Below are 27,042 nucleotides of genomic sequence, written 5' to 3'. Positions count from 1 at the left end.
ATTTCTATTTCGAGGAGGGGGAAAAAACTTTTTTTGGTCTATTTCATTTTGACGACTCTGCTTGTTCACGACGCCACTAATTGTCTTGATGTTGGGAACTAAGTTTGTTTTGTATTCCTGAACACATAGAGATAAGGCAGGCTGTACTGTCTACACTGATATCAGCAGCCTGGAATATTAACCCAATTGTGGCTGAAATAATTTTTGTTTCTGTGGTTTTAAGAATGGCAATCAAGGAAAGTGATTGAGACCATGGAAGAAATTATGTTTCAGAAAATAATGGATGAGATTGAGATAACAAAACAAACCTTGAGACAGGGCAGACAGGAGATGAAAATTGAATTTAACAAAATGACACAGGAGCTTAAAGAAATAGGGGATTCTGTAAAAGAGGTGTTTGATGGGATTAGAGATGAAAAAAGAAAAATTAAAGGGAAACCACAAGCCCTGGAGATTGGAACAAGTGTGAAATTGGAAAAAGATTTGGAGTTTATGGATCTTAGAAATAAAAGTTTACTGTTTGGAATTCAAAGTTGTCTCTGAAGAAATTAATGAAGATTTTGGTGGTAAAGTTATCAATGCCTTGGATAATTTTCTGGACTGGAATGATGTGATGGAGTTTGACATTGAAAAAATCTATGGAGTTGGCTACAGATATGTGACAGTGGAGAAACTCTTAAGAGATGAACCAGTGCATTTTGTAAAAAAGAACAGAGATATGACTTTGGAGCAATATATCAGTAACATATTCAGAATTCTTGACTGGAATGATGTGATGGGGCTTGTCATAGAAAAAATCTATGGAATTAACTACAAATATGTGACAGAGCAGAGATGTACCCAGAACAGAGATGTGGCTTTACAACAATATTTCAGTAACATATTCAGAATTGATGGCAAGGACATATTTGTGATAGGGGAAATTCCCATCAGACTCTTGTTATATGACTATGGCTATGACAGCAAGATCATCATAAGATACTGATAATGGATGAATGGATACTGAAACCACTGGATTTAACAGGACTGTTGAAGATGGAAGATGGAATTAATATTGAAAATGGAAGAATGGTTATGGAAATTATTGGACTTAACAGATTTGACGAGATGGATTAATCAATATGTTTATTTGGACTATGGTTATGACAACAAGATTATTATGGGATACTGATAATGGAAGAATGGCTACTGAAATTACTGGACTTAACAGGATTATTGAAGATGGAAGATGGAATTAATATAATGGAAGAATGGCTATTGAAATTATGGGGCCTAACAGATTTGAATCAGATGGATTAAGCGACATGTTTATTTGGAGAAAAATTGAAAGATATATCTCTCAAGGAATTGAAACCTCTCTTTGACTTTTTGTAGAAAGAATAAAATAATGTTTATGAGATTTGATGATTAATTAAGATAACTACTGGAGGAAAGTGATTCTATAATATCATTTTAGAGATAGGATTGTTGTATATTGTAGACTTATGGTTGATCTGCGACAAATCGGAAGTCAACATTTTATTTTGTTGTTTGATTGTTTTTGTTTTGTTTTGTTTTTTGTTTTTGAAAATTTGAATAAAAATTAATGAAAAACAAACAAACAAACAGTCCAGATGGTGGCGCTGGTTGTGAGCTTCCTCCCCCTCTGTAGTCTCAGGGTTGCCTTTGTAGAACTTTGAAGCAGGAAGGAGGAGAGGGACCGGGCTAGCATTAGTTGGCTCTGCATGTCATTAGCTCTGGCTCCACCTACTGTTGGGCTGTATGCTTTCGTCCCAATGGGTACCAGCCGCCACTGGCTTGCTTGCTTGTTATGGAAGTAGCTGAGTAGCTTGGTAGCACATTCTTCCCCAAAGTTTGGCTGGCACCAATATGGACTAGCTTTCAGCACTAGGTAGAAACATTTCTTTTCCACCAAGCCTTTTCAGTCAACAGCATTGGCCGATGTCAGATTGGAGTGTGAAAGATGCCCACTGTGAGAACAGGAGCCTGATCTAGATGGGCCATTGGCCTGGTACATGAGCCTATGTTATCTCATCTCCCTGGTAAAAATATACCTTTCAAGTATTATCTAGTATTTCTCAAACTGTGGGCTGGGAACCACCAGTGGGCCTCAGTGACTCACCCTGTCCCCTGGGCTGTGCCATATAGTATTTTGGATGGACCAACATAATCAGTTCCCTGTATGCACAGCAGTGCACAGGCACACAAGGGAACCGGAGTTGGTTGGAGAGCGAGGCGAGAGCCAGGCTGCAGCACACAAAGCTGGACAGGAGGAGACAGAAGAAGGGCTCTGCTAGATCAGGCCAGTGGCCCATCTAGTGCAGCATCCTGTTCTCTCAGCAGCCAATCAGATACCCATGAGAAGCCCACAAGCAAGACCTGAGCACAGTGGCACTCTCCCCTCCTGCTATGGTTTCCAGCAACTGGTATTCAGAAGCACACTGCCTCTGACAGTGGAGGTAGAGCATAGCCATCAGGGCTAGTAGTCATTGATAGCCATATTCTCCAAGAGGGGAGAAAAGGAAGAGAACAAAAGAGGATATGGAAGGATGACAGACAGAATGGACTACACACACACACACACATACCCCTTTTCCATCTCTGTGCAGTGTCCTCGATCAGCTCCATAGGATGGGTACTGGGGGCACTGTGTTTCAGTGCTTCCAGTCCTACCTGCGGGGCTGAGTCCAGACAGTAGCATTGGGATGGTGCTCTTCTGTCCCCTGGCATTTATACTATGGGGTGCCACAGGGCAGTAGTCTATCCTTAATGCTATTCAATATCTATAGTAAATTCGTGGCAAGGTGCCATCAATACGCTAGTGACACTTATCTTCATTTTTCCATAACATCTGAATCTGGAGAGGCCATGCAGGTCCTGGACGAGTGCCTGAACGAAGCCGTGAACTGAATGCGGGCAAATAAACTAAGCTTGAATTCTGGCCAGACGGAGGCTCTGAGGACAAGTGGTCCCCTTGTCTGAGCTATAGACCAGTTACTTGCCCTGGACAAGGTTGTACTCCCTTGAAAGGAGCTGGTTTGCAATCTTGGGTTGCTTCTGGATTCAGCTTTGTCATTAGAAGCCCGGGTGACTTTTGTTAACTGGAGTGCCTTTTACCAGCTCCAGCTCCTGCAATAAAATGGGCCATTCCTAGAATGGGATAGCATAATCAGTTGTCCAGGCACTGGTAACTTCAAGAATGGATTACTGCAATGTATTCTACTTGCGGATTCTCTTGCAGTTGGTCCAGAAGCTGCAGTTAGTGCACAATTGTTGACAGGAGCAAAATGCAGTCAGCATATTGCACTTTTGCTTAAAAATCTGCACTGGCTGCCAATTTACTACCGGATCAAGTTCAAGGTTTTATTAGTAGTATATAATGCCCTTAACTGCTTGGAACCAGTTTACTTGAGAGATTCCCCCCTACATAGTTACTTAACCACTTCAATCAATGGAACTGCCATATGATATTTACTCCACATTTGTGGAGCCGAACCTTCAGTGTGACAGCTCCTGTGCTTTAGAACTTCCCGCCCATTAACACCCTTGCTGTATTGTTTCAGACGCCTGTTAAAAACTCTTCTGTCTCAGCAAATCAGGACATATAACCTAGTTATGTATACTCGTTTTTAAATGTTGCTCATTTTATCTGTATTATTATTGATGATTGTTTTATATTGTCTTTACGTACACATACGCTTAGGGATTTGCTGATTAGGTGGTTTATAAATTCTAATAAAAAATTATATCCATGAAGGCTCCCCATGTGTTGTAACTCCCCATGGTTCCAAAACATACAGGAAGCCTCCAGAGATACAGAGCTGACTTCCACAAGCTGAAATAGTCCAAGAGCTAGTGTCAAAAAATGCACATCAGAAGGTACAAAAGGTCTGTATATCTAAACTTCTTTACAAAAGTTGTGACATTTCCTGAACTGCCAGTCTTATGAACAACTTCTGAGGCATTTAGGGGGTAGCAGCCTCTCCAAAACCCTTTCAGTGGCCAATAATTAGGCCGTAACGTACATGGATGAACCAAACTAGGTCCATTGGGGAATTGCGTACATAATATCAGACTATCCAATCTGAATGACATTGTTTGGGTTTACTCCCCTTTCTGACCCCTCCAAAAGAGGTAGCCATTAATTGCCTCAGAAGGTACATGGCTGAAACAGGTACCGCTTGGTAGAAACCCCCTTCCTGCTTCATAAACTATCAAATCTGATTCTTTTGTATGGGTCAGTTCTAAATCAGACCATTTAATATAGTCTGACCCATAACACTTTCCATTGTACTAAACTTGAACTATGCATAAACTATACATAGACTATGTATGTTGGTTCTGAAATCATGACCTGCCTAAGCAATACAGTCAAAGTAAAGAATTTGAGCTTCAGGAACAAATACCTTCATATTAGTTCATAAAAAGAAAAAGGAAAAGAGACTATCCAAAGTCTTATGGGCAAAACTAACCCAAATGTCACAAAATTGTGGCAAGCTTTTGAGCTCTCCAGAGAAACTCCCCAGCTCTTAAGAAGAGTGTAGTGCAGCAGCTAAGCCCAGGTTGGTCTCAGCATAACATCTGGACCCAGGATTGGGGTTAAGGTCTCTTCTCCTTAACAAGGACCTCTAACCAAGGTTGGTCTTTGCTCTAGGGAGGACCAAAGCAGGTGTGAGCTCCTTTCCAGGGAAAAGCACATTTGCATGGTCCTAGTAAGCCACAGTTTGCATTTAAAGGCAGACCTGCTGAATCTTCACTTTCTGAAACAATATTCAAACAGAAACACTGCCATCCTTCTTAGAAATGTGCAAAAATGCCTATCTAGGGTAAGATGTGCATATAAATCCATATATTAGTGACAATAATATACAAAAATGCATTATATTAGGGAAAATTGCTTTGCAAAAATGCATCAGGGAAATTGGTTCCAAAATGTATATATTAGGAGTAATTTGCCCTAACATGCTGATGAATTTTCATATTGCATACTGATGGTAAGCTGAAGAGAAATGAATTTAAAATTAGAAAAAATGAGAAAGCGAAATAAACCGAAATTGACATGCTCGGCCATCTGTATTTGGGAACCAGACAATTTTATACTTTTTGTTGGATTTTTTGTTTGTGGTTTTACTGGCTTTCCCAGAAGGATGAGTTTACTCACAGGAAGCGTTTGATTTTTTTAACTTTGAAGTATTTTTACTTGTTTTATTTTTGCTGTTGTATACCGCTATATGATGCTTAGTGGTTTTTAACTATTCATAACAAAACAAATAATAAAAAAACCCAGCAGCTGAAATAGAAAAAAACTCTTCAGAAAAAGGAAAATCTGGACTTACCCATGTCTTGCCTATCAATTTCATAAGTTGTTGGTAAAATTAGTGGGATGAACTCTCTTCAGAGACAGCAGACAAGCTCACAAAGAATGAATTCTGGAATCTGTGGCTGAAGGGAGACTTCCATTCAAATACAGTAGTGTACAGAAGCATTTATCTAATAAAATCTCAATACTTTAATTCCAAAGAGGCATAAATTAATCCAGCTGGCAAGATCATTGCACTCAGAGAAGGAAGGCAACCAGAGAAAGGAATCATCTCCAGCCGACTGACTGGGGATCGCTCCAGATTGGGTGAAACTTTCCTGTCCATCACTGATGAAGAGAGACAAAAAGCTTACCACAAATCCAAGGTTCCTGACCTCATCTACTCTCTAAATCACACGATAAAAGCTAATCGTTCCAGTTTGGGCAAGAGGGCTGTGTTAAGTTGTGCAGCTCAGTTTTCTGAGGAGCTATGCTGGCTTTAGAGGAAAAATACCTTTTTGCTGAAGCAGTGAGAGGGCCCAGGTTAACTACTGTGCAGCTGGGAGTGAAGTTACCACAAGGGGAGGGCAACTCCTCTGCAAATATCAACAACAGTTACACCTAAATTAAATGGTTGAAATTATACTGAAGAGAGCAGAAATCATACAAAAGACCTCCAACCTTGAGACTTAATAGGCATCTATTAAGGAAGCATTTGGATAAATCATCTATTGTAGCCCTTGAGACTAAGCTATTGGGGGGGGAACCAAGGGTTCATCTCTGTGAGGTTCTGAAAGCATTCAGAAGGACACCTAACACACTTTCAATACAGCATAATCTATTTTCATGAAGTTGCTATTCCACTGTGATTCCTAGCTGTCCATACCCTGCTCATGAGAGCTTTAGCCAGATATTAGACAACATAGCCTGTTTCAAAGTGGCAGAAAGATACCTTTCTTTACTGAAGGAGTCTTGCAGTGGCTGGAGTTCTGGTTTAGCATTATCAAAGCCGAGAATGGCTGCTGTGCAGACGTCCACTTTGATACTAAAAGAGTGCCATTCCTTCTTTAAGGGGCCTAGTCTGAGTGTGACAAACACTCAAGGCAAAAGACATCAGACAAGTGCTGCTAGATCAGGCCAAAGTACACTGCTTATATGTTTTTATATATTAAGCGGTATAGAAATAGTCTAAATAAATAAATAAATAGTCCAGCATCCGGTTCTGAGTGGCTAACCAGAAGCATATAGGAAACCCGTAAGTAGGACATGAGGGCATTAGTAACACACACAAAACTGTCCTTGTAATCTGGGGAACAATAACTTAGCTCCTGTGCTTAGGCAGAGGCTTGTTTGTGCTCTGTCTGGGGAAAGGGGGTTTCTGATGGCACTGTGCCTGAGGCCTAGGCCTGCCCCACACCATTTGTTAGTATCATGCTGTAACATCAGACTTGGGAGCATTCTTTTGGGTTAAGCTTTGCCCTTCAGATGTTTTGCACTAACACTCCCAGAAGGCCCAGCCAGTACGACCATGCTGGCTGGGGCTAATGGGAATTTTAGTCCAAAACGTCTGGAGGGCACCATGTTGGCAAAGGCCACTCTGAGTGGACCAGAAGTCGATTTCCCACCAGTCTGCCTGGTAACTATGAAAAGACCTGAGGCCTGGTGCAGTTAGGGATGCTTGAGAGATTCGATCTTTACAAATTCATTTATGAAATGACCTGATGCTCACCTCTTGGGCTATTGTACAGATTAAAATCTTGCTCTCTACTGGATTTTGCACTTCTCTGAATGTTGCCATGCAGTTCCTAGCAGCTTAAATGTATCACAATATGCATTTAAATATTATTTTGAGACTATTAATCTCCTCCAGATTTTAATGCAGAAATAGTACTGAATTAAGGGTAAACATATGCAAATTTGATGGACTAGAAAAAGACAAGATCCACTGATTTTTCGGTACAGCTTCAGTCCTAAACAGCTGGTATAGCACAGTAGGGAGGAGAGCCTGGCTGGGACTCCAGAGTCCGTGAGTTCAAATCCCCGCTCGTGTCTCCTGCGTGTCAAGGACCAGCTAAAGATCACCCCCACAGAGAGTGGCTCAGGGGTTACATGCCCTGCCACCTGTGCAGCTATGGGCAAGCTGCATAGTCCCAAGGAGCCCAGTTGCCCCCCAGTTGGCAGTTGCGGACAAGGAAGGGGCTGGCTTGTGCAGCTGTGGCAAGCTGAGCAGGCCCTTGCCAGTTGGGGAGGACTAGCCTCAGTGGGAGGCAATGGTAAACCCCATCTGAATACTGCTTACCATGAAATCCCTATTCATAGGGTCGCCATAAGTCGGGATCGACTTGAAGGAAGTCCATTTCCATTTTTCAGTCCTGAAGAATGGTGCAATACTTCCCCTGTGATGTATAGGACGGAGACTCATTATGGAAAATCAGTGCAATTCAAACTGCTAGTTTTAAACCTATAAAGCCCTGAACAGCGTGGGACAAGGACATCAAGGATTTCTTTCTCTCATAAAAATCTGCTCATCCTCCTAAGATCATCTTCTGAGGCCCTGGTTCCAGAAGTCAGGTGGATAGCAACTGAGGTCAGGACATTTTCAGTGGGATTGCTCTGGCTATGAAATACCCTTCCTAGATATATTCATTTGGCATCAATTTTAACACATTTCAGATGCTAAGTTAAAACATTTTCCTGAGTACTTAAATTGGTAGTTTGCTGTCACTTAATTGTTAAACTGAATCTTGTAGCTTTTTGGCAGCTCTTTATTTGGATTTTAATATTACACTGCTTGCAGTGGTGTCTGTGCCCATTGGGACTGGGAGGGTAGAAGGCAGGGAAACCAACAGTGGTTGGAGTCAGAGCCAATGACAAGCGGAGCCTACTAACTGTAGTTTTATCCCAATTCTCTTCCCTGCTGAGTTTTACAAGAGCAATAGTTGAGACAGGAGGAAGCTGACACTGGTTGGAAAAAAGAAGGCAGGCAAGTGGGGACTAGCTGAGGGCAGATGAGGTTGGTGGGGCAGTGCCCTACTAATGAATCAGACTCCACTGATTGGTTGGATTGTTGTGATCCACTTTGTACTCTTGGTTACAAAGAGGACAGTTATAAAAGAAATAAATGGACAAACAACTATGGTTGTTACAACCAACTCAGTGGAACTGAACTGAACTCTATGACAGCCATCTCAGTTCCAGAGGGTGGCCTGAAGGCACTTGAGGCCTCCATACGCTGAAGCTACGCAGGTCTTCATCTGGTCAGCCCGTGTGTAGATTCCCTCCTGGAAACCACATTTATGCCACGAGTTCCATGATGAAAGAAAAGTGGCATATAAACATAAGGAAATCAATCAATGGGTGACCACCCTGGGAATTGACGTACCTCAGTACCTTCATTTCTGGACCAGAGTTCAAACAGGTGTTCCTACCTATCCCTTAAAAATCATTAGAAATAGTTCAATTACTTTATACTTAAAGAAGTTACACTCATTTCTTCCCCGGTTCCAGCACTTAATGGACGCTTGTGTTCTGAAATACGCATCAAGAGACACTGCTAAAATGGGAGAGTACAATATATTTTTTAAAAAAACTCTCTAGACAAAAGCAGAACTTGATTAGATTAAAAAAGTGTATTGGATATCCAATACCAAATAATAAACATGACAGTATTAAAAATTTATAGAGTATACAGCAAATACTACAGAAAAAAATGTACAGAAAGGTAGAAGTTTACAGCAGTCCTCAGAACTCTCCTACATCAGAACTGTAAAATAATATACAGAGGCTTTTCCCACCCCCTTCTCCATATTCAACTGGAGGAAGCTGTCACAGAGCAGCTTAGCTATGACACTACAAGATACACAATGTTCCAAATTCAAAATCACAAGATATGTAAAAAACAGTGTTAAAATGTGAAAAAGTGCAATACATATTGTATACTGACTTGAATAAATGTTTCCTTTTTGTTTTAACCTTAAAAAACCAACTTTGAACAGTTGTTTTATTATTAAAAATATCCCCCACCCTATTCCCAGATTCATGGCAATATTGACATTCATGGTGTTCTACATAAGTAGCAATATCTTCACAAAAAATCCACCAGTGGGGGAAATACTGAGTACACATGATGGAATTTCTTTGGGTATTGATATGAAAGAGAGAAATGTACACATCTGAGGAGCAGAGTGTGTGCACCAACTGAATTCAGTGGACAGTGAGAATCCTATGCAGAGGATTTCCTGTTTTTCACAACAAAGAACTTTGCAAGTACAATGGTAAACAGTCAGGTGGAACATTCCCTTTCACAAAAATGAGAAGTCCCTTTTGATTATATATACCCCCCACCCTGACTGTACAGGGCTCTGGATCACACCTAATAGCCCAAATGCAGAGAAGTGCATATCGACACCTTTGGGGTTTTTAACGTACTATTAAAAATTCTCCTCTCCCTCACTAGAAGCTCTTTGTGATTTATGAGGGGTGTATGTGTGGTACCTCTCCCCTTCCTTTTGCATACCAAAGTATGAAGAAAAATAAAAACCTCCACCACACATACAGAACAGATAATTGGATCCAGGTCAGTGACTGAATCATTCTTTCCCCCCACCCTTCCCCTCCCCTCATCTAATTTTACTCAATACCTATTTTGCAGGTGTGCCAGTTTGCTCCTATGTTGGACTTTTCATTGATTGCCCCAAACAAAAATAAGCATCTAGTTAATTTGCTAGAATGAACAATACAGTGAGGAATCTACACCCAAATACTACACGTGTGAATGTCTCAGGATTGTTACTGTTGGAAGACGGAACCCTGAGCTAGATGGAAATGGCACTTCATTATCTCATTGTAAAATTAATACAGTATTTAAAAATAAATGGCTTTTCTTATGCATATGTTATAGCTGCTAATCAGGATGAATTAATTCATTTCTTCAATATTCATCATCTGAAACCACTAGTCAGTTTTAGTCTGTCAGAATCCCTATTTTTGAATAACTGCTTCCAAGAGTTCTTCAAAATAAATCTGCTGATTCAAGGCCAGAAGCAAATAGAAGTCTGGAACTGTGTGAAGGAAAAGTAGTTTGGAGGAGTTGTTTCAGGAAGAAAAAGAGAAAGGCAGGGCAGGGTTAATCATGCCTCCTTCCACCTATCCCTTCATCCCTGTAAATCATTATCTCCTGATGCCGGTTCGCAGTGGTGAGCAGAGGCTGGGCATTTTCAAATTTGAGTTGGCCAGTAATATACAATACCAACCTTAATCACATGGGAAGTTAATAGATCCCATGAAGTCTGCCTCAGGATCAGAGCCTTGCAAGCTCCAAGGGCTATGAGCTATCTCAGTCTCCCCTAACCCCACTGCAAGCATGGAACCTGATATAACACAGCTTACACAGAACACATTCACTAAAGAAAACTACCCATTATGATCTATGCCTCTCTCCCACCCTCCAACCCTTGTAAGCGTACATTAAAATTCCAAAAGAAGCTGGATTTTTACAAGTCAGCGTCTTTCATTATGTTAAGTCACCAGCCTAGATGATGATAAGAGTGGAGAACAGTGGTATGTCAAACTGGCTGCAAACAGGTAGCAGAGTGGACATAACATTTCCTTTTAGCTTTTCCCCTCTTTTCTAGCTCATGCAGCACCTGAGTCACTAAAACATTGTGTGTCTACGGTTTGTTTTTGTTTAGAATAAATAAGCCTGCAAAGACATTTTGCTTTGATTGTGGTTTAACACTGAAAGTACTCCTGAAGACCTTTGGGTGGTAAAAGTGGCCCACACACAATCTACTACTAATGTACAATCTGTACATTAAAAGATCTGGACTAAAACTCAAGATGCAATGCAAATGTTAACAGGTTATCTTTAAAATGAAATATTAAAACATAGAAAGCTCTGCTGCCAAGACACACTGTGCTATCTAATCCTAAATAACCCTACATTATAAGGGGGAGGCATTTCTCAATGAAGCTTCCTCCATCCCCACCTCCTCAATTTAATAATCAGACATGCTGGATGACTAGCTCACAAAGCAAATTATAGTCTTTTTGATGCGTTTCATGACTTAGAGCTGATCCACACAATAGCTTTTTTTGTGTCCACATGTGCAATCCCAACTGTCTCCTGGTATATGCTTACACCGATAGAGGTAATGTTCAAGTTGATAATCACAGATACAGTCTGTAGCCATTTCCATGATAAGGGTGGTAACTTTTCCCCAATTACTGTGATTATGGAATTGTTTCATTTACTATTCAGGATTATGTGGTTCACACATTATATTTGCTCACCTCTGCACACTCTTGGCGATGGTTGGGGCTACTCACATGGATAAAGTTATATTGTACTGGATTCATCTGGAGAAACAATGAAACTTCCTACCATTCAGTGGCTTTCTGTCCGGTTCCTACCTCCACCCCATATTGAAAATGCAAAAATAACCAACAACAAAAGTTTCTTAGTGTTACATTTCAATCCAAACAAATACCTAATCTCACAGTGATGAGAGAGAATCTAGTCAGGCTTTTAATAATTATAATATAAAAATAAAAAAGCTTACAAATAGCAATGCAGCATCCCCCAAGGCCACGGATTAACTGCTGGAAAGTGATATAATTATACACACACTAAAAAAAAACCCCAAAACAAACAAACTGAACAACCCACACTGGCAATGAATTCCCGTACACAATAGAACAAGCAATCCAACATCCGTCTAGGCTGTGGGAAACAACACAAATTTCTTTTTCTTCAGATTACACTTTTTTTTAATAAAAAAGATACAATAAAATAAAAACACACAAATAAAATTGTACATAAATGTGAATGTCCAACACTGAAAAAGCAGGGAAGGTCACAGCACTGAGACAAAACCTGACTCAAATTAATGCTAAGTCCACCTCTTTATCTGTATACTGGATTTCATCAGTTTGGCGCATCCACACCCCTCTCTTCTGACATCTCAGCAGGAAGTGGAATCCAACTTTCCAACAGGTTCATTTTAAGGTAATGAATAGAAAAGTCACTTGGTTAACCAGCATTGGCACTGATTCTGCAGCTGGTTGCATATCTCTCTTGTGCTGTCCCCTAGTCTTTGTACATTTCCTTGTGCTCCAAGGCTGAGTCCCAAGACCTGTGAAACAGGATTTGGAGTCATTTCTTGGGGAAGGTGGTCATGCTGTTGTGATGGCATTAAGGTCCTTCATTAGTCCTTCCAGGTGGGCCATCTCTTTGGTCAGCTCATCCGGTTCATAATTCTGCAGGAGATTTAACAGGGTTACTGGACAAGATGAGCTGCATTGTTTTGAGAGGGGGAAGAACATGGCAGCTGAGCCATATTTGGCATGGAACATGGCAGCAAAGCCACACTTATTAGATAGATTGTGTTACTATAGAAACTGAAATGCCCCATCCCATTTTTCATGCAAGGAGAAAGATGTGGGCAGGAGTAGCACCAGAGCGAACATGTAGACAAACCCCAGACAAACAGTTAACAGTGAATTAATGAGATAGAATGTGATTGGGGAAGCAGATGGGGACACAGGGAAAGAGGAAAAAAAGCATCAACTTTTTTTCGCTGAAGACACAATCTATGAGATAGTGATTCTAGGCATGCTCCAGCTGCTACCCAAATCTTGCTGAAAAACGTGATGAGATGGTGTTTCTCAGTGCCCATATTAAAGGAACAAGCAGCTTGTTCAACTCCAAGAGAATACACAACAAAGGTTCTCATGAACTGGAGGCTGCTGATAATCTGATTATTTTAGCAGTATTAACAGAATTTATAAGTCATTTTCAAAACCTTGAAAGTTAAGCTGTACTTGGAACATATAATAATCCTTTTTCTACAACAACTTTAAAATACTAGATCCACCCATGTGAACATTTTGAGCCTATCCTTGAAAAACATACATGCAAGGGATTAGAAATCATGAAAAATGATTGATGAGCTTGCCTATTTGCTCCCAATTTACACAAGAGCAATGAAAGGTTTTTCAACAACAGCCAATCAGCAGCACCAAGGACAGCAATGTGATGCCCTCCAGATGTTGGACTCCAATTCCCATCACTCCCAGCCAGCATGGCCAATGGAGACGGATGATGGGATCTGGAATCCAAAAAGAGCATCACACTGGCTACACAGATACGTCCCAGATGTTATATTTATTTATTTATTTATTTACTCAACCCAATCTTAAGATCAGGGGAAGCCAATGTGGTGCCCCCAGAAGTTGTTGGACTCCAACTCCCATCATCCCTGACTACTGGCCATGCTAGATGGGGCTGATGGGAGTTGTAGTCCAACAACTTCTGGAGGGCATCACATTGGCTATATTTGCTTTAGATGAATTTAACTTTCCAAATTTGATAAGCAATCTTTTTAAATGGGACCCACTAATCACTAACTATCTGGTTGCCTTTAAAATATAACAATGGTGCACATCTGTCCACTGCTAAACCTAATTGATAGAAGGGTGGTAATGCTCAATTGCATGGTTTTCAGCTACACTGTTTCATGTTGTAAAGAAATAATATGAAAAAAGGGAGAATGTTCACATGGAAACACAAAGCTGCCTTATAAAAAGTTAAGATCATCTGTCCACCTAGTCAGTGTTACCTACTCTGACGGGGAGGGGGTTTGCAGGATGTCAGTCAGAGAGATCTTCCCCAGCTCCACTACTTCGGATCTTTTTAATAGAACCTGAGACCTTACACATTCAAAGCCCATTCTTTATCACTGAGCTATAGCACTGCTGTGATCACTACTCTTGAAGAGGCAATCATCTTCAGAGCAAAAACACACAATTACTGATATAGGGAAGTCTGGGGGACAGGAGCCACATGAGCAGTGTAACACCTTATACATGTGTTATTAGGTAACACGTTATCATCAGGTTATCTAGTTTGGCCTTTTAGAAAACCTGGTGATCTCTACAGAAGGGCTCACCAAAATGGAAAAGCAAAGGAGAGGGAAAAAAACCCGTCCTATCAGGGACAGTCTTCTGAAAAGGTATTGCACCATAAACCTAGGGTTTGGCTTAAGTACCTTAAACACATAAAAATACCATTCTTTTAATTCTCAAAAATATTTTTAATTTTAATTATAATTTTACTCTCATTCATAATCAAGGTTTCAATATAATGCAGAAGATTAGGCTACCTTCTAGCAGTATACTTACACTTTCTGAGTCTTCAAGCATCCTTGTTGTTTCCTGAACTTCAGGAGCACTTGGGACCACGACTGGCATAGGAGGCCGAGTTCTCCCTAGGGTGCCAATTGATGCAGTCTTCACTGAATGAACTGGATGGCTAGAAGCTTAACATAGTTATGACCACAGTTAGCCTTCTGAATGAACAATTTAATGCAACTGAGGTTGGGGTTAGGGATGAGTCAAATTCTTGCATGATTTGAATCTTAATACTTATCTTATAGTTTTGACATGTCCCTAAATTATCTCCCAGTCTACTGATGAGACCCCATTGACCTTTTCCATTATGCAGTGCTGCTACCTTGGATTTTACCAGGCATACTTGACAGCTGTACATATATGGTAATTAGCTACCAAGCATACTACATCCTACACAATATGATGATGCCCATATCAAGGGTGATTCAGAAAGGCCTATCTCAGAGCTAGCCAGGAAATAAAGGGGCAGGTTCTCTTTGGCAAAAAGGACCAGTAAAACCTATACATAGGTTTCTGCTTCAGGGTGAGAGCCTATTGATGGAGCATGTACACTCGGGTGAGACACAGAAGAGGACTATGCACACCCCAGGTGAGATGGAAGTGGCTTGATCAATGGTTGTTCTGTTTCTTGTCTCAGGTTTAAATGGTGCTCTTAACATATATCCAATGTGACTGATTGGTATTTTGTGATTTTGCTATTTTATATTGCTTTGATTTGTTTACTATATATTTCTTTTGCATTTGGAAGTGTTTTTATTGGTTAATGTTTTGTTACTACTGCAAACAGCTTTGAGCTCAACTTCGTTGTTGGGAAAGATGTATTCAAATATTAAATCAAATCAAATCAAAATTTTGCAGCCCTGGGCTCCTGCTGGGAGGAAGGGCAGGATATAAATCATATGATATATAAATAAAACCAATCATTTAAGGCATCGAAGAAGCAGCTTAGCTCTACTGCCCATCTCTTCTTAGTTTGTCAGTTCCCTTAAGCTGTTTTCTATATCTATAACTTATCTTTCCACAGCACTAATTCCTTGATACTCACTTTGCTGAGATAATAAAGGTGTGCTTGGCAAGGCAGGATCATAGGTTGCCCCAGTGGGTGGGACTGCTGGCACAGCAAAGCTCTTTAGAGGGTGAGAGGGACGAACATGGGCAGTAGGGAGATTTTGGCTTGCCTCCTCCTCCTGTGTACTGGGCAGATAAGATCCTGTAGCACTTTCTGACTCCTGGTGGTCAGCACAACATGTCTGAGATGAGGAAGCTGGCATGGTATCTGTGCTAGGGGTGTTCCGAACAGATTCTGGGTTTGGAAAGAAAATGAAAACTATGTTTTATTTCAACAGAACACTCCTGCTAGCACTAAACCAAAGTCTCTGAACATCCTTTTGCCAGGGATCTTTAGTGGAGTTAGGCAATTAGGTGGTCACCTCAGCAGTAAGATATAAATACTCTACTTTTTAAACAATTGAGAGAATGAGCGAGTCATCCAAAGACACTCCTAGTCACTAAATTACTATTCATGTAACCTCAGACTGCTAGAAGGTTCTTCTGCTTTCTTAACCTATATTCTTTTGAAAAATAGCTGCCAACTCTCTTCAGAAAGGTTTTACTGCCATACAAATAATCACTTAATTAAAACGTAAACTGATTCACTGGGTATCTAGAATTCCTTTAAATTTGCTTTCATATTAATTTATCTTTAGCTAAAACACCATTGTCTTAACTGGAAAGCTCATAAGTAGTTTTATGTTACCCACATTAGATACAGGTACTTCAATCCTGTCTATTTTTGTATTACTTGTGTATTTTATGAAATGCATATAATGGGTACTCCAATATCAGAGTTTACTTTAGTTCACTATTGCAAAAAGAAACCATTAGCACTCTAATTAAACAAGGGATTATCCTTGCCACAAAGCTACTATGCATTTTTATCTGTTCAGAGCGAATTATGCAAATCTAAATTCTCTATTAGAGAAAATGGATCATCATTGTCAACTTTGTCATAGCTAACTTTGGTCAAGCTGAAATGGGTCAGCCAGAGAGAATTCTGGGAGCCTGTGCTTCCACAGGACTCCCTACCTGCAGTCCTGTATCAGACAGGCAATCAACAACCTGGGCAAAGGGATGTAACTAATCCCTACTCCTTATCAGCTTCCTGGGAGCAGGAGCCATTAAGAAGGGGTGTTGTAGATCATGCTATCTACCTCCCTTATCTTCAAAGACTTCAAAGGAATAAACCCCTGCAGAGGCAGGAGATGACTATTTGCTTTCCCCCCTCTTTGCTGACTGTTAAACTCCATAAAAAAGGAAGGAAAAACTTCCAAGGGAGTTCCCTATCTTCATCTACTGGGACTCGCTGACATACGACAGGAAAAGCCTTTTCGGGAACCAGTGTGTGAGTATAGGACTAGTTTAGTAAGTTCGTTATTTTACTCTTTTGTCTGTATTGAACCTCTCTCTTTTTGTCATGCCAATGTGCCTCGGGTAACCCATCTGTGGGTGATTATATGTAAGGAAACAAACCGCTGCTCTCTCTTGTAAATACCAACTCTTTTACTTTTAAATAAACTATACTTTTACAAACAGTGTGTATTGGCTTGAAACTGAGGACTCTAAATCTAGACCTTGGCTGCTGAACGCTACTGTTACTGATAGTTAACAAGGGCTAATCCCTTGCAATTCACGTTGGGCTCTGAGGTACCTTCCCTCAGAGAAAGGAACCAGAGGAAGGGTGGTGGCAGTGCTATCAGGAGTAACTACTCCTAGAAGGGGGAAAATTTTGCCTGGGAAGCAGGGACCCAGTAGAATTGGACTGTTCTTGGAAGCAAAGACCCCCCTTTGGAGAACTAACGACAAGGGACCCCAGGGGGACAAGTCTTTGACAATCATTATCAAAGCGTCGATCAAATAAATTAGGTAAACTTAACATACGTCAGTCACTAAACATCTAGAAAAAACTATGTATTTTTGCTGCACTGCAGCCTTGCACACAGGCTCATCGTCAGCCTTACACACATAATTTTTACTACAACAACCATCATTCATTTGACTTGTATGCTGTTCAGAATAATTGTAGCAACATAAAGAACTCAGACACAGGGTGTCTTATATGTGCTCACCATAATATGCTTGTAAACTTGGTCACTGGCAATAAAGGCATTCTGGTGCATTAGTAACAGTAGAATCATATTTATTAATTTAGAACAATCAGCAACGTACAGACATGAGTACTAGAATTTATTTTACCGTAAGAAATTTAACAGTCTGTCACTCTAACTGCACATTCTCAAGTTATTTCCCAAAGCACTTAACAAAAGCCAGCCATGTATACACATACTATGGTGCTTCAAGCTTTTAGGGACTGGCTAAATCCCTTGAGAACCAGCTATGAAAATTTCATGTCCATACTTAGGAATATAAATTAAGTTTTGGCTCTTACACAGAAAACACCTACTTCTGTAATATCCTGATGCTTAAACACAACTTATCAGAACCAAATTAATGTTCAAACTGTGCTTGATTAAACGCCATCCACAGATTATACAAGGAGGACAGACAAGGTTTCAGAATATATGAATTATGAAACATCTTGTTAAAAAGGGGGCATTGTTATATTTTCTTTTGTAATTCAGATGCAAAGTTATGATTGACTAGACTGATTCCACATATGAAAGGGGCGCTGTTCATTCTTAAATCTATTCCTGGAAATAAAGAGATGCAGTTGATTTCCTTGTGTCCTGCAGGGTTTTTCACCGATACAGAACCAACAATCCTATCCCCAGAGCTCAAAATGCTGCAGCTGTTACATAATTAAATATTTAACCATGATGAAACGCGTTGCCATTTTTAAGCAAACAAATCAAATATATTTAGAGCACTTGTTGCAGAACAGAAGAGGAAAAAAGATCACAATATTAACAGCTCATTCCTACACATGTGTACTTAAAAACAAATCCTTCTGAGTTAGTGGAACTTATTTCCTAGTAAATGGGCTTAGAACTGCAGCCAAAGCAAATCTTTGGACATCTCTAAGAATGTTATAAGACCCAGCCTCCCCTCACATATTCACAAAAATGGAATTTGAGTCTGTCCCGGAAGTTCTCGTCTTCGCATCTTTTACTAATGGCTGCCCCAGACATTCTTCTCACCTGTGGAATTAGCCCTGTCTGAATGGGACACGGATGTGCCAACTGGCCATGGGTTTGCCTGGTGATGGAGATAGTTGCAGGTTGGAGAAGCGAGGCTGCCGGAGTGGAAATGATGGTGGGGGTTATCAAGGGAATGGATGGGATGAGCACTAATCACAGCTGCGAATGAATATAAGACAGAAAAAAATGCTTAACACACACCAACTAGCATGCATGCAGAAGTGCACCCCCAACCATTTCACCAAAAAAAGCACAGGAAAAAACAGCACACTGTCCTCAGGGTTCCAGAACAACGAAGTCCATTTTGCCATGACATTTGCAGGGATATTAAAAAAATCAGGAAACAAGAACTACAGACTCTGCTTTTATGTTGAAGCAGGTCATCTCTACACTTGTTTTCTTTGAAACAAGTAAGGCATTTCCCCAAAACACTTTCCCAGTATTTCTCAATTTTTTACTGTATTTAACTCACCCAATAACCGGGTTTCTCTGGGTGATACAGAGGTTAGAAAATTATATTTGTCTTCTATGTTGGAATGAACATATGAGATTTGATTATAAATTCAAATTATATACAGACAGAACTGCCCTGAGCAAATAGGAATTCTGGTAGAGTTCAGGATAGTCTCTGCATTGTTACACTCTGAAATTCACATTTCAGAATCTTGTAGTGAGGTAGATTAATAAGAAGTCTGCAAGGGTAGTAGGAAAAGAAGGAAAATTGAATGGGAAACATCCCATGAAGTAAAACTATAAACAAACTGTGGGTGGGAAGAAGCAATGTAATACAAAATATTAATAACTAGAAAATAGAATAGAGGAATGAAAAAGAATAGCTAATGAAAACAGAATAGCTAATGAAAAAGGGCTGGTACAGGCATAATTATTAATCCTGCTTAAATCCTAGCCATGGTTTGTTGCCTTAATTCGGGTTAACGTCCTAAATGTACAGTGAAACCATGGTTTAAGTTTTGTGAACCAAGCTTGTCACCACGAGATATTTATGGAGAGACTCCACCAATTATTATTATTATTATTATTATTATTATTATTATTATTATTATTATTATTATTGAATTTATTAGTCGCCCATCTGGCTGGTTCACCAGCCACTCTGAGCGACGTACAGAATAAAAACAATACATTAAACATTAAAATTTAAAAACAACAGTAAAAGCCTAGGCTATCCCAAAAGCCTTCCTGAAGAGCCATGTCTTCAGGGTCTGGCGGAAGCTCATCAGATAAGGGGCATGACCAAGATATACTTGTCATCTGGCAAGCACAGAAATGGACTTTACCAAGGTTTGCTCAATACACATGCAACACTTTGCAAACCTACTTCAAATCATGGTTTCACAGGATAGTTTGCAGCTAACCTTAAACCATGATTTAGTTCCCACTCCTACTAATGCTCAGCTCATTCCCCATGTTGATCTATATGCAGCCGAAACAGATACACACAAGAGGGAGGTATCAGTGGCTTGGAGCAACCCCAAAATTTGCAGAATACAATTTTTTTTTTAGGTGGATGTGTGTGGTAGAATTGACTGGAAGAGGTGGGTGTGGTTTCAAAATGTTGATCAGCCGACAGCGTAGCTGAGAAACAGATGCAGAGAAGAATGAAAGGTGATCAGTTGTATGTATGACCCGTTTTAGACATAACTCTAAGTCAAACCATGGCTTAGAATGAATTAGCAAAAACGCAGGTTCCTGGAGAGAAGATCACAGCCACTTTGCACCTCCTCTGGTCCCGCTGCCGCCGTGGTGTTTTAAACTAAGCCATAGTTTGGCTAAGTGTTGCATATGAACTCAGGCTGGTGGCTTATCTTCCACAGACAAACCAAAGCCATAGAACAATGCTATGGCTCAGGGTTTGTTTGGAGTGAGATAAGCCATAGCCTGGGTTCGGATGTAACACTAAGTCAAACCATGGCTTAGTTCAAAACAGCAAGGCAGTAGAAGGACTGCAGGAGGAGCAAAGTGGTTGTGATCTTCTCTCCAGGAACCTGTATGTTTGATCATTTGTGCTAAGCCATGGTTTGCATGCAAACTGTGCCAATGAGCCTCTCCCTCCATTGTCCTTTGCTCCATCCATCTCCTCTTCATCCAAGGGAAATACAGGAAATGACTAACAGATATAAAAAGGACAGAGAAAACAATCTAATTATCTGGATAGGTCATTCCTGGTCCACACTGAGATGCTATCTATGTTCAGGAGTGGAAGCAAGACCCGCCTACAGAATCAATGGAGAAATGCAAGATTTTATAATGTAAGCTGGGAGTGCACACCAATTTGTCTACCTCATCCACAAAGGAAAAAAAAAACCTCAAAGCAAAGAGAAGACTTCCTATTCTACGTTCTTGTTTAGTGTGAAACATGAAGAATAACTGCTTGTGTAAATTCCAAAGCAAATGCAGTTAATTTTCCTCATATTGTAGGTTGCATGGGGCTGCAAGCTTATGACAATCCTGCAGTGTATTTCACGCTGAATACAGCAATCCAGTACTGTTGCCCAGAGGTATTAGATTGCCAATGCAGGTTGGGTTGAAGCTGAGAGGGTAGATCCAGTGCTTTTATCCCAACAGTGCAGGTTGGGCCAAGTGGGTAGCAGACAACAACCATGCAGTGTAGTTCACTGTTATAACTGTATACAGCCAGTGTGGTATAGCGGTTAAAGTGTCAGACTAGGATCTCGGAGACCAGGATTCCAATCCCCACTCAGCCATGAAGCTCATTGGGTGACCTTGGGCTAGTCACTGTATTTCAGCCTAACCTATATCACATAGGTGTTGTGTGGATAAAATCAGGAGGGGAAGAACCATATTTGTATGCCACCTTGAGTTGCTGGAGTAAAGGTTGGATATAAATGTAATAACAATTAACAATAATAAAAAATATAGCAGGTTGTGGGGCTGTGCTGAAAGAAGCTTGTGACAGCCTTGCAATGTCTGTTAATATTGCAAGTCAAAGGTGGGGCTGAAGCTGGTTTGGATTCCCAGCCAAAAATGCCTCATGCCTCTCAGGTTGCCCCATTTGCCCAGGCCAAAGCCAGCATTCAGTTGCATGATGAAGACTCATGCTGCGTTGATTTGCATTCAGACCAACTGGACTTTAAATTTGTTTAAAAAAAAAAGTACATGAAGACAGAGCAGAGACATCCCAGTCTCAGATAATGCATGGACACCAGGAATACACCACAACATTTTTCTGAGGGCCTCCACCTACACAGAAGTAATGCTTAACTACGGCTAAATGTTATGTCTGCACATGGCCGCCCTAATCAGAGGAGCTACACAGTACAGAAGAGAGTAAGCAGGAATGCAAACAAAAGCAAAGCAAACAACAAAACACCACAGTAAAAGAAAACCAAAGACTGTAAAACTGAATTTTACACTGAATGGTCTACATACAAATGTTTCTACATAGTGGTGGTGAATAATGTATTAACTTTTTTCACAGTTTCCAAGGGTTCTATTTTTAGGTCAAAAGTGACTAATTTTGGTTACAATGCACTTTTTTAATCGCACCCCCTTTGTCTGTCTGTTATACTAACAACACTACACTGAGGTACCACCATCATCTTCCTTTCTTTTCCTCTTCCTGTCTTGTGATCTTTATTGTCTGCATATCTCTGCTCACCTTACTTATCGCATTCTCAGCTACTCCAAATATAAATAACCCAGTCTAAAAGTCTGGATTTTATTCTCAACAGAGACTCTGAATACAGTCCAGAGTAGAGGGGACAATCCCATTCTTCCCCAAAGGTGCACATAGGTTCTGTGGCAGAACATCACACAACACATACAGCTCACCCAATTTCAACCAAGGCCTGGCTAACTCACTGTACTGATTTGTTCAGATTTCTCTGAGTGTTGCCATTGTATCTAAAATATAGCATTCAAAATACACTCAAGTTAACCAAGACCACCAGCAGTTAATGGAAACATAGTAATTTGCCTGTGGGAGAGATGTATTCACATGAATGGAAGGTTTAAATGGGGACTGAACAAATATCATTTGGGTATTGCTGCACTTCACTGATTAATTTATATCAGTCTTCAACTCTTCTAAGGCTTGTCATTAACTGGTTGCCATCAACCACTAGAAATTACCCCTCCATAATAAGGTGTTCTGAACTCCCCATTTCCCAACATTTAAGAATTAAAAAAACAACAACTATCAAGCATGCTCAGTTAATTGCTGTTTAAAGTAAATTACTGAGCTAGTGCTTTCACACCAGAAGTCTCCAGCATTGTTTTACAAAAAGTTCTATTGGTATCCCTTTTACACACATCAAGACTCATTAAATTAAGAAAATGATGATCGGTGGTGTATTCTTTGCTTTTGGAAGCAGCAATTATCTTCTATTTACATGCTCTGAGGACAAGTCATAAGGAAAGGTATGAAGTGAACTCTAATTACCTGCTATAACTTAGTCTGGAAACTGCATCTGTATGGAAATTATCTGAGGGTTATGAAAGACTGCTTAGAGATCTGCTAATTAAAAAGGAAAAATTTCACTCACCTACTAATCAAAAGGCTTAGGCAGTCTGATTATGTGTATGTGAGTGTGATATATGTGGTATATATGTGAGTGATCCACCAGCTATGGGTGGTGGTCCACCATGGGCTTGATAAGCCTTCTATTTTCTGTCAGCCTGACACTGCAAAATCAACAGGTTTGGGACTGTGTTCAACCCTCAGCTATATATTGTTAGAAAAAGGGTGTCAGTGAAGTTCTTCTAAACCAGGCTAAGGAATTTCAAGGGTTCACCTAATCTGATCTTAAAATAAAGGCAAACTCTCCTTGATCTATGCCTCCCTCTCCACTAACAGTTTCTATAGGGGAGGGTAGAAAGGGGCTTCAGACAGAAAAATCCCACAGCAGGGCTGGACTCCCTGCCCACACCATCCAAATTTTGCCCCTGCAGTATCTTTCTACTCTGTCCCTTCCCCACAGGATCTAAATAGAGCACATATTTTCCACTAGGGCTTATAGAGAAGAGTAGAATGGGACTGCTAGGGCAGATATTAAGGAAGAAAGAATACCATCCCCCCGCGGGTCCTTCATGGAGGTTTGGCTCCCCTCCCCAATCCTTTAATTTCACCCCTGGCTTCCATTATACCAAATGTGCTGGAATAAAGAGGTACTGGAACAGAATCAGAAGGTGGAGGAGGGAGGCTAATCCTCTGGATCTTCTGCAGGGACTAGATGGGCTCTCCTCCCCCTGCAGTGTCTTTCCCTTCCTGAATACAATCTAATGGAGCTACTTCACTCCTTTAGATTGTAGGGTATGTGTAATCACATGCCTGGCATTGAGCAATGGGCAAGGGAAGGTATTTCTTCTGAGCCCTTGGATTGGCTCAGAAAAATTACTTGAAGAATATAGCAACCCAACCATCCCCACACCAAAGCTACCTATTCTTCTGAAATTGATTTCAAATAGATAGCTGGCTTATTGATTAACATTAAATCTATAAAAAGGAAAAAAAGCAGTAGGAAGAATATAATGTGTATTATTTTGCAACAGGCTATTTATTCAGCACTTATACCAGGTTGGCATTTGAAGACTACTTTGGCATGGAAATACTGCAAAATCCAGTCCTGCCAGTCCTCTGGAGTATTTATAATCTTGACATTCTTTCCATAATAATTGGGCAATTATATGCTTCTTCTTCTGAACTTTCCTTGCATTAATTTAAACAGAAGGAAGATTTAGTGCACATTCATCACACTGTTCCCATGCAATATGGGGGAATTGGAAATGTTTGACTCAAGGAAGCTTGGTGAGAAATAACTGAGGTTAGACTTACGCTGAGGTGGTTGAGAATCGAATGGCATCATCATTTTTGGCCTCATTCCCCTTCTTCCTGCAAGTGTGGACATGCTATCCTCTGATTCATGCCCTAGAAAAAAAGAATGAATGAAACTGTAATTTTGTGCCTTTCATCTTCAGATCTCTATCAGCAAACAGGGAGATGAAAAAACAAGATTTCTTATAAAAAGGCTCATTCTCATTTCCAAAAGCCTCTGCTTTTCAGAACACTTTAGCTTTCCTTTCCAGAAATTTCAAAGAGAATAATGGCAGGTTTTGGTGCTGCAGTTCTCTGCAACCAAAACAGGTTCTCACAATAGACTTTTAAGTGATGAAAATAATGTTATTAGCAGTAATGTTACATTGTATCTATTTTCTCACTGATCTGTATGCAAATCATTATTAATACAAACTGAACTGTGGCAACTGCAACTTAGTCAGTTAGCAAGTATTTATAAAATTAAGGATCTTAGCAAACCTACTTATTACAATCTACAGGTTGCAATTTTCTAAGAACATACAATAAACAGCGTGACTAAAGTTTAGCATATTAAACTCACCTCTGTATGAGTTCCGTCTCTGATGGATATTGCTGTCCATGGAGTTGTCAACTGGTGTGATGTCTTGGGAATTACGAGGGATTGGGGTGTCTGTCATGATTGGATTAGGATCTGGAGATTTATCAATGGGCTTTAGCTCCAGCCTTTCATGATGAATCCAAAGGTCAGGGGGTTTGACATCCTTGGAATTCCCTTTGTATTTATGAGACCCGTTCACAGATTTGCATGCAGCTCGCTTCCTTTGAAAGCACAAAATAAAAAAATAATAATAATGTATTCACAGGCAGGCATAAAGCTTCTATATGTTTTTTCTTCAGGTAGTTTATCCATTCATGCTGCAGCTGCTTTCTGTGCAAGCAGCTTTATTCTATACTCATCATGGTCTTTTTATTCAGATTTGATATTTGCACCCAAAAGATGGAGAGTGAGAGTGTGTGCAGGGGAATGTATGATCAGATGTTTCCATTTTTCTCTAACACCCAGCCAACAACAGGAGGTTTCCATACTTCCAAAATCATGTCTACATAAACAAAGTATGCAGATTGTTTCACATTATTAAACTCAACTAAATCTCTTGACCATTAATTACACTTATACCCCTACACAGGAAAAACAGAGGTGCTGCCAAAGCATCTTACTTTTTTTGGTGAGAGGTAGTGCGGCGTGTGCAGAAGACAGCAACAATCACCACCACAACAATGGTGATCACTCCGACAGACACTATTATTATCAGAAGCATGTTGTATTCCAGAGGAGAAGGGCTTCCATGAGGGCTGTTACTGCCTAAAGAGGAACACAAATATTATTTTAACTATAAATGGTGATGTCTTTGGAATTTTTAATCTAAGGCAGGGATGGGGGACCTGTGGCCTTCCAGATGTTGTTGGAACTTCCATCAGCCCCATTGGCCAAGGATAATGGGAAGCCAACAGCATCTGGAGGGCTACAGGCTGGCAACCTCTCATCTAAGTGAACTTAACCCAGGTAGTAAGATCCTTTTGCTTCTGATATAATCTCAGAAATTATTGTTTGTATTGGACAAAAAAGACACGCTATACTACGGAGAGTACCTGCATTACTAGGAATTTTAAAGGACTCTTTCCACTTAATCTCCCCATATGTAGTTATAAAGATGCTTCAGCTTTTCTTTGGAAATGTTAACATGAATTGCTTTCAGCACCTCAGTCAGCAGGACTTTACTTACCACTCATGGGTGTTTTATAGTCTGTCCCAACATCCACTGGATTTCCTTTTCCTCCAGATCCCAATGCTGGAAAATAAAATTATAACTGTGTCTAGCTATTTGTAGTTCATGTCTTACCCATCTTTTTAGAACTCATATCTTGTTTTTAGATGCACAAGAACATATTTTAAACAGAAACACCCAGAAAAACTCCAAGCAGATTGCAGAAATTTTCTAGAGGTACCTATCCAACTATATCAATATATTGAATATTAGGCAGGCGCCATCTCTGCTATCTTTTTGGCACCTTTTGAAGACTTTCCTCTTTCAACAAGCCTTTTAAGTTGAGACCTATCCCAGTCTGCATCTGTGTCAGAATTGTTTAATATGTTTTTTTAATAATGTTTTTAACCCTTTTTTAAAGTTGTTTTTTTAAAAAAATGTTTTTAATGCTGTTTTGTTTTAATGTATTTTAAGATCTGTTTTTATGATGTTATAAAGTGTTTTAGTGCTTTGTTTGCCACCCTAATCTCCTGCTGGGGGGAAGGGCAGGATACAAATTAATTAATTAATTAATATCAAGAGTAGCTAAAACAACATCCATGCAAAAGGGACACAAGCATACACACACAACTACAGAATAATCTGTGCCCTCTGTGAAGGCACAAACAAGGTGCAGCATTCTACTAGTGTCACAACCCCTGCTGCTTTCTTATTGCATATGCCCTAACTCTGTTTTGAATGTTTGACGTTCACAGGACTTTCATATCAACTCTTACCCTTCTACAACCTAGGCAAGTCATTACAGATAATAGCTGTTTTCCTATACAAGGTTATTGA

General features: G+C 40.1%; 1 protein-coding gene across 9 annotated transcripts in view; it reads right to left on the bottom strand.

Moving 5' to 3' along the window:
- Positions 1-8,909: 8,909 nt before the first annotated feature.
- The window catches only part of NEO1 (neogenin 1), a 178,624-nt gene continuing 160,491 nt past the window's right edge, over positions 8,910-27,042 (bottom strand). For 7 of the 9 annotated variants that reach the window (XM_061594751.1, XM_061594754.1, XM_061594752.1 and 4 more), the window contains 8 exons: positions 26,224-26,289; positions 25,658-25,802; positions 25,020-25,258; positions 24,458-24,550; positions 18,643-18,801; positions 15,534-15,791; positions 14,480-14,616; positions 8,910-12,556 (listed from right to left, as the gene is read on the bottom strand). In XM_061594751.1, coding sequence (XP_061450735.1) covers positions 12,473-12,556; positions 14,480-14,616; positions 15,534-15,791; positions 18,643-18,801; positions 24,458-24,550; positions 25,020-25,258; positions 25,658-25,802; positions 26,224-26,289 — 1,181 coding nt within the window. In that variant the 3' untranslated portion in view covers positions 8,910-12,472. The remainder of the gene's footprint in view (positions 12,557-14,479; positions 14,617-15,533; positions 15,792-18,642; positions 18,802-24,457; positions 24,551-25,019; positions 25,259-25,657; positions 25,803-26,223; positions 26,290-27,042) is intronic. The other 2 variants (XM_061594759.1, XM_061594760.1) reach the window with 1 other exon arrangement.

This window comes from Rhineura floridana, chromosome 14, assembly GCF_030035675.1.
Source record: "Rhineura floridana isolate rRhiFlo1 chromosome 14, rRhiFlo1.hap2, whole genome shotgun sequence".
Taxonomy (NCBI): domain Eukaryota; kingdom Metazoa; phylum Chordata; class Lepidosauria; order Squamata; family Rhineuridae; genus Rhineura; species Rhineura floridana.
This window is presented reverse-complemented; position numbering and strand designations above follow the sequence as displayed.